Source organism: Pinus tabuliformis, chromosome 1_2, assembly GCF_031772625.1.
Source record: "Pinus tabuliformis cultivar Carrire ecotype Pingquan chromosome 1_2, CPIR1, whole genome shotgun sequence".
In the NCBI taxonomy this organism is placed as follows: Eukaryota; Viridiplantae; Streptophyta; class Pinopsida; order Pinales; family Pinaceae; genus Pinus; species Pinus tabuliformis.
The window spans coordinates 988,325,985-988,339,330 of NC_142298.1; the positions used below are offsets into that span (position 1 = coordinate 988,325,985).

The 13,346-nt window shown below is 33.4% G+C and overlaps 1 protein-coding gene across 1 annotated transcript in view; it reads left to right on the forward strand.

The window, feature by feature from the left end:
• The first annotated feature begins 416 nt into the window (after positions 1-416).
• The window catches only part of LOC149209363 (fatty acyl-CoA reductase 1-like), a 32,742-nt gene continuing 19,812 nt past the window's right edge, over positions 417-13,346 (forward strand). The window contains exons 1-2 of the mRNA XM_089398598.1: positions 417-548; positions 5,743-5,805. Coding sequence (XP_089254724.1) covers positions 417-548; positions 5,743-5,805 — 195 coding nt within the window. The remainder of the gene's footprint in view (positions 549-5,742; positions 5,806-13,346) is intronic.

The window sequence follows — 13,346 nt, forward strand, 5'->3', positions numbered from 1 at the left end:
TGTATCATTAACCACATGTATTTCTCTGCATGCATATAATTCTATACATATATATATTATTGTACTCATTAGTTCGTAACAAATTGCAACATGATTTTCTGGCATATTGGTGTTAATGTATGGTCCTATGGTTTGTGACCATAGTCGGGAGAGTATCTTGTGATTCCCTATTGATCTGATGAGAGTCTGCATTCTGGACTCTTCTTGTTGTTAACCAGCTGTCATCCATCTCCTTGGGAATATCACCGTATCAACGGCTCATTTCGCAGCGACTCCATCTGACGGTGTTGAGTGATCCCCATAAACCCTTATAGTTTTCTTGTTGGGAAACGTTTCACATTTCCTTTGGTTCGACAAAGTGCTCTGTCTGCTCCGTCTCTGGTTCATGGCATTCGATGCCCTCATCCTTTAAGTCCATGGTCCAGACGTGTTGTTTGACGCTTGTCCTGCTATTCTATGGATCCTTCAAGTCTTCCACTGGTGACGTGTTATTTGCAGAGTTGCCTGTTGTTCTTCGGAGAGTCCTTTGTCTGGCCAACCCAATTCAGGTAAGAGGGTTTTCCTATGAACATTATATTTGTTTTCTTGCAGCCAGATGTATCCTCTACCACTTGCTAATGAATTTCTTATGTCTTGGCTAGGATGCTTTGGATGGTTTTATGCGCCAAGGGTTTGACTGCGGAGGTCCATCTCCATTCCATTTCAATCCTGTTTGTAAAGTTTGATGGTAGACTTTTCGCTTGGCCTATGGGTAACATGATGAACTTCCTTATGCCATTCTGGGTTGAATGGATTTTCATAATTTTGGTGGCCTTATTTCTAGTCTAGAGATTATCTTGATGTTTCTAGGACTATAGACCTGAGAGTTTGAAATTCCTATTGTTCTACCTTAGCGGCTTCACTTTTGTATCTTGAACAATTTCGGCCAGAAGACTTAAGTTATTTTCTCGGTTTTACAACCCCAGTTGTCTCGCAGCCCAATTTGTAATTATTTTTTTAATTTGAACTGTTCAATCCATGTGTAATTATTTTGGTAATTTGAACTGTTCAATCTGTGTGCGGAGAATTATGTTTGTTTCTAGCACTTACAGGAAATGGATCTTTGTTTTAATATAAATTCTCGATGTTCTATAACGCTTCATGACTAATTTATGTTAAGGTACTGTTTCTCCTACCTAGTTCATATTCTATGTGTATTATTATGAGATATTTAGGATGGCTTGCCTGTTCTGGTATTACAGTAAAATTTCCCTTTCTTCTTTCGGGTTTTTACGTTTTCTATAGTAGTGAATATGTTTCAATAAGATTCATATCGTTGACGTATATGTTTCATGCTATTTATAGTAAGATTTAAACTGTTAATGAATATGTTATATGGTTGGGGTTTCATTTGAATTTATTATGGGGACTATTATGTGAATAACTCTGTTGGTACTTGTTAAGGAATATTAAGAAATTTAATCATCATACTATACTCATGTTTTATACTAACTCTCACCCTTGAAAGTCTAGCAGGAAGTTTTGTTCCACGAGTCCTAGTCAGTTTCAGAAACCCTGAGTATTTTACTCTCATGGTTGTATTTAGCTGAGCAGTCCTTTAATAAAAATTTGCTTAATCTTTCCTTCTTAACTTTGAGGCCATTGTGGTTAGGTTATTGTAACCCCTTGACATGTATCTACTCGATTAGGAGGCTTACGAATAAGTTTTTCTTCTCCTTTTTATCTTTACAATTGGCTCAGAAAGCTTCAAATACAGTTTTATCAGTTACAGAGGGTTTCATATCTCTAATCTATTTCCTGTTTGTATCTTGGATATTATTATCATAAGAATGGAATACCTCTGTAGAAATTAAATTACCCTATTCACAGATTTCACTATTTATTCATTTCTTTCTTTTCTTTACAATATGCTAAATTCCTGTTTGTTATCTAGCATGCTTGTCTAAATTCTTTCATTGATAAGCACATATGTTCCCTTTAGTAAAATAACAAGTATTACCTTATTAGTATAAAAGCTTTCATTCACATAAGTACTTATCTGAATTTTGTAGAAATGTTGTTGACTGCTGGTGTCATATGCAACTATAAATTGCCCAATTTCCTCCCAACCTTGAGACTCACTTTCAGGCGAAAGTCTCCCCTCCGAGGTGTTACCCACACATTGGGTGTTTCCTGTAAGACTACAGTCTTACTAGTTTACAACTATATGTTCTTAACCAAACATAGCTCTTGGTATCTGTCTGGCATATCAACACAAAAATCTTTTATCTCCCTCTCCTCTCTTCATCTCAGGTACCAATACCCCCTTGATTCTTTTTCCTTGAGAATAAATCTACAAGGAAATAGTTAGGTATAGGTAACTACCTGTTCTAACTACGTGTCATGTGACAATTATATAATTGATATTATCAAGACATTTGCCTTAGGCACATTTTAAACAAAAAATAAATATATAAACTTTAAATAGTAATTATCCAGTTTGTTTCCTGTAGTAATTAAATATTTACAATCTACAGGTGACATCACAAGACAATATGAAGTTTGTGACCTTAAGGAAATTTGAAAATAGATTGAATTTTATCAAATCAACGCAAGACAGATAAATGCCACAAAAACCACTACTAAATTCACAAAATAAATATATACAATTTGATGAAAATGTCCATTGTAACGGACCTGAAGGAGTGTTACTGCATATTGATAGGTAGTAATGATCTATGACATTTCATGGAGTAAGTTGTGCTATTTTTTATCATTTAATTTTGTAAATGTATTATGGCTTCATTTAGTCTCTATGGTTATTCATGGAATTTGGAATTTACATATGTTTAATGGTGTTTTCTTGGAGGATAATATTTAAGGTTCTTGTGGTAAATATTGAGTGCCTGACTTTCAATAAGATGTGAAGTTAATTAATCAATTGTTCGAACACTCTCTCGTGCCCTTCACATTTTGAAATATTATAGGAAAACACATTCAATATAAAGAAGCCCATAACCTTACAAATCCTTAACGAACAAGGGACACCCACCGAAAGATTCAAACATGTCATAAATTTTCCATCTCTAACTGGTGCTCTCAGAGCAGCCTAATTATGTATTACAAAAACCCTATAACAGAATATCAAACAATAACCAGATAACATGAGGATCCTAGAACCTAGGAAAACATAAGGGTATTAATGAAAATATGTCTTACTAATTGATTAGAGCAAACCATGTATTCTAAACAAGCACTATGATTGAGGCATTATAGTTATCAAACAATAACCAGATACCATGAGGATCCTAGAACCTCGGAAAACATAAGGGTATTAATGAAAATATGTCTTATTAATTGATTAGAGCAAACCATGTATTCTAAACAAGCACTATGATTAAGGCATTATAGTTTCTCTTGGTTGGGAAATCCTCCAGTCAAGTTAGAAACCCTTATACAAAATTTTAAAGAAAAAAAATCAAGTTAATAATTAGTTTACCAGAGAGAAAAACCCTAAGAAAGGCATTATTATTCTCATTACTTTCATTTGCACCTGACAAGTGTTGAATAAATCCAAACCCTTGTACGAAATTTTAAAGAAAAAAATCAAGTTAATAATTAGTTTACCAAAGAGAAAAACCCTAAGAAAGGCATTATTACCTTCATTTGCAACTGACGAGTGTTGAATAAATCCAAACCCTTTACAAAATTTTAAAGAAAAAAAATCAAGTTAATAATTAGTTTACCAAAGAGAAAAACCCTAAGAAAGGCATTATTACTCTCATTTGCAACTGACCAGTGTTGAATAAATCCAAAACTCTTTGAAGAAAAATGCTCTCGTTAATTTCAACCCTGTATCCCTGTACCTCTTTCCCTGGCTCTAGAATACTAGTTTGTTTTTCTTTTGTCTTTATTTAAGACAATTAAAAAGTCAGGATAGGTATTTAAGGCGAAATTAAAATTTCTGTACTTCTTTCCCGGGCTCTAGAATACTAGTTTGTTTTTCTTTTGTCTTTATTTAAGACAATTAAAAAGTCAAGAGAGATATTTAAAACGAAATTAAAATTTCATCTTAAATAAACGTCTTAAACAACCCTTCATATAGTAGTGTTAGGGTTTAGTGTAAACTTAAAATGGCCATATTTTCATGGAAGTAATTAGTATTTGCTCTGTCTATATTTGTTATGTAATTATTTCATAATATAAATGAGAAAGTGAAAAATTCATAATATAAATAAGAAAATGATTGTTTGCAGAATTTTGTGTTACCAAATCTGGCATATTCTTATATCTTATTTAAATGAATGCTTTCTGAAAAGTTCCTTGGATTCTGGAATGTTGTTAGAGCTAGTTGTGGCAAGAAGCCATGTTAAGAGCATTCGGACATTGGATCTGTTAGAAAATTCAACTCATTTGTAAGCTTCATTTTCAACCAAAGGAAGCCCCTCCTTCAAAATTAATATCGAAGCCAGGTAACGTCTTTATTTATTATTTTTCAATTAAGCATTTTCAAAGTTAATCCTCCAACAACGATTCTCATGTCACTACATTATTAGATTATTGAGCATTACTAAAATTGTGAGAGTTTTATCCCTTCTCCATTTGAAATGGTGACAGTTCATAACGAAGCAATGTTTTTCAAACTATATAATCAATGTGACTCCTATTTCGAAATCGTGGAAAAGTATACGATGTCCTATTTTTCAACCCCTGCTGTGATTTTACGTAGAAAGTCAAAGACAACACTCCACAATATTTGGTAAAGTGACTCCTCTCTACAATAGAGGTTGATTAGTGTATATACTCTACACGTCATACCTATTGCATCTCAACTTTTGGAATATATCTATTTCAAGTTCTCCTCTACAACAATCACATGGACACATCAAGTCACTCGATCATACGTCTTTCCTCCACCATCCCAGTTTTATGAACAGAACAGACTATGAATACAACTGTAGTTACGGCTATGAATGCAACTGTAGTTACGGCTATGAATACAACTGTAGTTGTTGGTCTTTACTTAAATTGCATTCAGTAAACAACTAAATTCCATAGAGAAAAACAAATCACAGTTGTCAAAACAACAAAAAAAAAATATGAAAGTAATCAAGACGGTACCCCTTGAATTTTCGAGACCGCGCGATCGCATGCTTCTCCTCATTTTGGATAAGCGGTAAACTTATAACACGTGGGAATAGGTATCCTCGAATAGCATTACCAAAAAGTAGAGTCAAATATTTGAGAAAATTAAGGACGCACACATAAAGACAACGTATCTAGTTCAATGTAGTGGTTATGACCCGTGGAAGGTGGAGGGAAGCGCAATCATTTCACAAACAAACAAAGAGTATATAAAGGTCTAATATCTAGAAGGTTTTTAGCGTCGTAAAATTTGGCCTAGTTGAATTAATTGATGTTCTCCTTGGAATTTGGGTTGCGTGGACATTTGTATTTTAAATAAATAAATAAATTTTATACATATTGGTGACTGGTAAGACCGGTTTCCTTGGAAAAAGTATTAAATATTTCAGAGACCACTTTTTTTCTTCTAATATATATATATATATGATCATGAAGCTTAACTGCTGTTTACTTGTTCCAGTTTTCATCGAAAAAAAATTGTTCTGCTAGGGGCGAATGATGCCGAGTCTGCCAAAATCCGATTCAAAAGTGAAGTAAGAAATCTGAGTACTCTTCCTACTCATAAATTGGTCAACGAAAAGCCTACGAATGATGTCATTTCTTTGCTATGAATGACAGGTTTCGAAGATGGAGTTGTTCAGAACTTTGAGGGAGCAACATAGAGATAACTTTGAAAGCTTCCTATGGTTGGAGACATTGCAACGGATCATAATATTGGAGTTGATACGGAGAGCAGCAGCGAGCACCTCTGCAGAAATCTGGACGCCATTGTAAATATTGCAGCGAGCACCGTGTTTGATGACAGGTTCGCGGGTTATATTTCATCTTGACAAAGCTGATTACTCGTTGGCATTACCTGTGTTTATTTTTTTAATTATTTGTAATAATTTTATGAAGGCTAGATTTTTGGAATATGGTAAGTCGGTTATTAATATTATGTTATTATTTTCGCGCTGATCCATGTTCAATTTCTATGAATTTCTTCTTCTTTTTTTTTTCGAAGGTGGCAAAACCTATCAAACTCAGGTGTCAAACCAACAGTGAGAACAACCATCTCTGGCTGCTATCCGCGAATGTCGGTTTGACTCATCACCGTTATCAAGGAAAACCACGCCACCTGTAATAACCCGCTGGTGGTCCGTAAGGGAGCAGGCTATCACTCCTGCCAGATGCCTCTGGGTCTTGGGTGTAAAATATAGCTACTAACAGCCAAAGATCATCAATACCAAATATTTCACATTCAGAACTTAATATGTTGTTTAAGATGACATACCTTAACTAACAGCGGAAGATGTAATGGCTGCCATTTTCTGTCTTCTTCTCAGAATTCGGTTTCTCTCCTCTTGCCCTCACTTCCTTTATGTGTTTCTTGATGGAGAAGAATACAACTCTTGTGTGGGAGAGAGAGGACCCAATCCTTTATATATTATTTAACTCTAATCTGGTACGTCCATCATATACCAATTCAACGCTTAAGATCTAATGCTTTAGATTAGAAACTGCTTTAAGATAAGATCTAAATGCTTTAAGATTAGATCGGGTCACATTAAGATTAGAAACTGCTTTAACGTTAAAAGCATTTGCTGTTTCCAATAGCAGATTTCTAACATTCTCCCACTTGACCCGACTATTCATAATATTAAGTGTTGAACATCATACTATAATAAATTGCTGAGAGTTATGGCGGTTGTGCACTATTAATTCAATGCATTCCCTTCCATATACTACAATACCAGCAATCCATCAATTCATACTCATAATTTATATAAAACAGCATAATGGTCCACATAATGTCTTATATCATAATGATTAAACATAATATCTTTATAAGACTCTTTCTTGTTTAAAATTACATAAAATACGTACTACTACATTAAAACAAGAGACACATAATTATATATCAGAAACACATAAAAGAGCTCAGAATGTCACACATCAATTATTATTAATACAACCAAGACCCATTCTTTGAACATGTTCCTTAAATTGTTTTGGTTGTAACCCTTTCGTCAAAGAGTCTGCAATCATAAGTTCTGTCCTGATGTGCATGATTGACACTCTTTGTTTCTGAACCTCATCTTTCACAACAAGATACTTCAGTTCTATATGTTTGGCACCTTTAGAGTACTTGTCGTTCTTTGAGAAAAATACTGCTGCAGAGTTATCACAATAAATTTTCAGCGGCTTGCTAATGGTGTCGACAACCGCAAGTCCTGAAATAAAGTTCCGCAACCATAATGCATGAATTGTGGCTTCAAAACATGCCACAAATTCTGCCTCCATAGTGGATGAAGCAACGATAGTCTGTTTCGCACTTTTCCATGATATGGCGCCTTGAGCAAACATAAATAGGTAACCAAAAGTCGATTTTCTAGTATCGATGCATCCAGCAAAATCTGAATCGCTATATCCAATCACCTCTGATTCATTGGATCTTCTATACATGAGCATGTAATCTTTCGTGCCTTGTAAGTACCTCAAAACTTTCTTTGCAGCTTGCCAATGTTCCCTTCCTGGATTACTTTGATACCTCCCTAACATACCGACCGCAAAGCTGATATCCGGTCTAGTATAGGTTTGAGCATACATTAGGCTACCAACAACAGATGCATATGGAATTGATTCCATTTCCTTTCATTCAACATCATTCTTAGGACATTGCATGAGATTGAATTTATCACCTTTCTGTACAGGAACTGTTCCAGGTGAACACTTACTCATTCCAAATCTCTCTAGAATCCTTTCAACATATCCTTTCTGAGACAATCCCAATATTCCTTGTGATCGATCACGGAATATTTCTATTCCAATCACATAGGATGCCTCTCCCATATCTTTCATTTCAAAGTTCGTTGAGAGAAATTCCTTAGTCTCATGCAATATAATTAAATTATTTGCAGCAAGCAAGATGTCATCAACATAAAGGACCAGAAAAATAAACTTGCTCCCACTGATCTTTTGGTATATACAGTGATCAACCATATTTTCCTTAAAACCAAAAGATGTAATAATGGTATTGAACTTAATATACCATTGCCGGGATGCTTGTTTAAGCCCATATATTGACTTCTTAAGTTTACACACCAATTGTTCTTTACCTTCTACAAAAAAACCCTCAGGTTGATCCATATAAACATCCTCATCAAGATCTCCATTCAGAAAGGTTGTTTTCACATCCATTTGATGTAACTCCAAATCATAATGAGCTACTAATGCCATTATTATTCTTAGTGAGTCCTTTTTCAAAACAGGAGAAAATGTCTCCTTGTAATCAACACCATCTTTCTGAGTGTAACCCTTAGCAACAAGTCTAGCTTTATACCGTTCGATATTACCACTAGAGTCGTGTTTGGTTTTAAAAACCCATTTGCATCCGACTCTTTTACAGCCATGTGGTAACTCAACGAGATCCCAAACTTCATTATGTTGCATGGATTTCATTTCTTCTTTCATGGCATTAATCCATTCCTTTGACTCTTTACTTTCTACAGCATGTGAAAACGAAACTGGATCCTTATTGATTCCAATATCATAATCTGATTCTTGCATATAAACCACATAATCATTAGAAATAGCTGACCTACGATTTCTTTGAGGTCTTCTTAATGCTACTTGTTGTGGTTCATGCATATCAGTATTATGTAAGTCATTTCCTTCAGGAAGTACTTCTTCATTTATATGTTGTTCATTATCATCATGCTGTTCTACAACAGCTGGAACAACATTTGGAGTAATAGTAGATGGAGGAACTATTCTAGGCAATGTAACATTTACCCTTGTTTCCTTTATTTCTACTATTTCTCTTCTAGTACTCCCACTGACTTCACCATTCTCAATGAATCTTGCATTACCAGTTTCTACAATTCTTGGACTATGATTAGGACAGTAAAACACATACCCTTTAGATTTCTCAGGGTAACCTAAAAAATACCCACTGATCGTTCGAGAATCTAATTTCTTTTCATGTGGATTATAAATTCTCGCTTCCGCTGGACAACCCCAAACATGCAGGTGTCTTAAGCTAGGTTTCCTGTTAGTCCATAACTCAAAAGGAGTCTTTTGAACAGCTTTACTAGGAACCCTATTCAACAAATAATTAGCGGTTTTGAGAGCATACGACCACAAATTCTTAGGTAGTGTAGAATCTGACATCATACTCCTAATCATATCCATTAACGTCCTATTGCGCCTTTCTGCTACACCATTTTGCTGTGGTGTACCTGGCATTGTGTATTGCGCACATATGCCATGACTTTCGAGGAATTTTGCAAATGGACCTGGACACTGGCCTGACTCATTATATTTACCATAATATTCACCACCTCTATCAGACCTTATGATTTTTACCTTTTTATCTAATTGCCTCTCAACTTCCTTTACAAACGTCTCAAGGACATTCACAGATTGAGATTTTTCATGAAGCAAATAGACATAACCATAACGGGAAAAATCGTCAATAAAAGTGATGAAATACTTTTCTTCATTAAAGGCTGGAGTGTCCATAGGTCCGCAAATATCAGTGTGTATTATTTCAAGAAGCTGGATGCTTCTAGTGGCTCCTTTCTTATTATGTTTGGTTTGTTTACCTTTAATACAATCCACACATAATTCTAGATCACTAAAGTCCAAATCTGACAAAATTTCATTACTTACTAATCTCATCATTCTTTCTTTGGATATATGACCTAGTCGTTTATGCCACAAGAAAGCAGAATTTTCATTCAACCTGCTACGTTTACGTCCAACATTATTTACTACATTCAACAAGGAATTCGCATAAGTGTCATTCAGTTTCAATTTATATAAACCATCAATTAGAATACCAGAACCAACATTATCAGTATTCTTATATAAATCAAAACAACCAGATCCAATCATACATCTAAAACCAGAAATATCCAATTTACTTGCGGAAATTAGGTTTCTAGATAATGAAGGTACATAAAGGGTACTGTATAAGTCTAATACATATCCACTTTCTAGAATTAGACGATAAGTCCCAATGCCTTCAATTGAAGATTTCATTCCGTTTCCCATAAACAGAAAACGATCTTCATTTGGATTTATGGTTCGGATCGTAAGAAATCCCTGCATATTGTTGGAAACATGAGTTGTAGCACCAGTATCAAGCCACCATGTATTAATAGGAACTTCAACTAAATTTGATTCAAAACATACGAAAGATAGATAACCTGCAAATCAAAAATGAAATAACTATAAGCTCATAACTAACGCGATTCAGATGTAGACATAATAGTATAATATAGCACTCCTTTGGGTAGATACTATCTTATACTTAACATAATTAAATACCAAAACATAAGTAGGTAATAAATATATTCAATTAAATAGAACTGACATCTTTGGATGATCAATATTTATTTAATCAAAATATCTATCAAACCTCATCATGTCAACTAGTTATAGAACAAGACTTTCCTTTGGGTAAGTTCTCAGGTTCTATCATTAGTGACGCCAATTTTTAATTGGTATTATTATAACTGGCAATTTCTATCAATAATCATTATGTCACTTATGCACTAAATGATTATTCTGATTTTGACCACTTTGGTGATTAACAAAATCATAAATCTCATGTGCATAAATAATTTATAACACATACCTTATGCAAAACAACATTCTGATTTTGACCACTTTGGTGATTAACAAAATCATAAATCTCATGTGCATAAATAATTTATAACACATACCTTATGCAAAACAATCAGTCATAGAGCAATTACTTTTATGCCCAAATTTCAAACGTCAATCGAAACTGTAACTTTCCTACAGGAGTTCTACTCAACTTTTGCAAGCGAGAAAATTTTAGTAATGAACAGGCCACGCCTCCCAGTCATACGACGTACACAGTTGCCCTGTGATCCCCTTTATCAAAATGTTTCTGACCAATCCCATATGTCAGGTCTAATCCCATATTGGAAAGCTTCTAAAAAGCGTGCAAGCGAGTGTCAATTTTGAAGCTTTACCGTATAGGCATCGTATACGATTCGGACGTTTCGTATTTGGGATTTTCGCCCTTTGTCCACGCAAAGATTCAGCGTTTCAATTTCAATTGGGCGTTACATTTTAAAATTGGAATCGACATGGTTTGTTTCAAAGCCATCACAATAATATTAATCATAAACCAAGAATAGCATCCATGACATGCGTGAAGAGTAACATGTAAAGAAACCCAAAATTATTTTATTTAGGAGGGAAGATCCTAGAAGCTTATGACATAACTTTCGAAACAAGCATATACTGATCAGTCATTGTGGCTTTCGAGCATTCACCAAACAATAATGAAGGAAATGGAGTATGGGGTTTTATGTGCATGCAGCTTTAATGGAACTGGACAGGCTATACAGCGAAGTGAACCACAGAAACGGCTAGCCATCGGGATTCATAATTTTGTGGGATTTGGATTTGTATTTTAATACGCGCCCCTATTGTTCTTATAATAATTATAGTGATGACCTTGATTTGTATAAGTGCCAGTCGTAAGTCTCTTGGTCAAAAGAAAAATTCAACACGTTACAGCCACTAAATAGCGGCCTAATATCTTCGAGAAGTGAAATGGGTTCATTCGAAAACCTAGAGGTAAGCTCTTAACCCCTATTGTGAAGCATGCACAGGACTTGGTTAACAACGAAAGGATGCAAACAGGGGTCAATAGGCGCATAGTCAAAGGACTCATGAATGCGTGATCATTTCATGAAACCCCCATAGTTTCCCGAAGGCTCAATCACATGAGTAAAGCACAGAACAGATCAATTGCAATCATAGGAAATATTCAGTTATTGATTGTGGCTCCGATACCAAATGTAAAATATAGCTACTAACAGCCAAAGATCATCAATACCAAATATTTCACATTCATAACTTAATATGTTGTTTAAGATGACATACCTTAACTAACAGCGGAAGATGTAATGGCTGCCATCTTCTGTCTTCTTCTCAGAATTCGGTTTCTCTCCTCTTGCCCTCACTTCCTTTATGTGTTTCTTGATGGAGAAGAATACAACTCTTGTGTGGGAGAGAGAGGACCCAATCCTTTATATATTATTTAACTCTAATCTGGTACGTCCATCATATACCAATTCAACGCTTAAGATCTAATGCTTTAGATTAGAAACTGCTTTAAGATAAGATCTAAATGCTTTAAGATTAGATCGGGTCACATTAAGATTAGAAACTGCTTTAACGTTAAAAGCATTTGCTGTTTCCAATAGCAGATTTCTAACATTGGGCCGTTAACCTGTTTCCTTACGTCCGAGGAAGACGAGCTCTTAGCCAAGCAGAAGCAGTTTTACGGCATACTCCAGGCCGTAATCCCATGAATTTCTATGTATGTTTAATTTGATTTTTTAATTATAGAGATTTTAAAATTATATTAAAAATTATTTTTTTTTTTCATAATTTTTTTAAATAAAATAACATTTACATCAACATTAAATCAAATATCAATGTAGCAATAACTATTTTATAGTGTAAGTTAAATTAAAATAGAAAGAAATATATAAAAATTTAATTAATAAATACATATAAAATATAAATATTAACTATAAATTAAATTCAATAAAATTTTAAAAGAGGTTTTAATTCTTTGTCTTAAAATAACTTATAAATTAGAATCATTATTTATATATATAATCAATATATTTCATAACTTTTAATTATTAAACTTATTTTAATTTAATATTTTTAATAAATTATTTTCCTAAATCGTATATATTAATTCTTTTATAAAATATTTCAAAGAAAAATGCTAACTACATATACTTCTAATTATATATATTATTATAATTTTAATAAAATTAAAATATATATAAGAAATTTATAAAATGACAAATAATATTATTAATAATTAGGGATTTTATATCATAGTAAATCAGAACTTAACATAAATCTATGTTATTCTATATTATTTTGTTTTTATTTCTTTGATTTAAAATTATTTTTATATAGCAATTCCATATTAAATAGATAAAAAGTTACAAAACTTTATATAATTTTTCTTATTTTTTATGATAAAAAAATTACACAATTTTATATAATTTTTAGTTTTTTAATATATGTATAATTAGATCAATGGAAAGACAACACAAATTTGAATTAATGACAAATCACAATTAGTACTTTAATAATGTACTCAATTACCATTACATCTTCACATTGTTAATGACATGTTATTTTATATTTTTTAACCATGATAAATATTT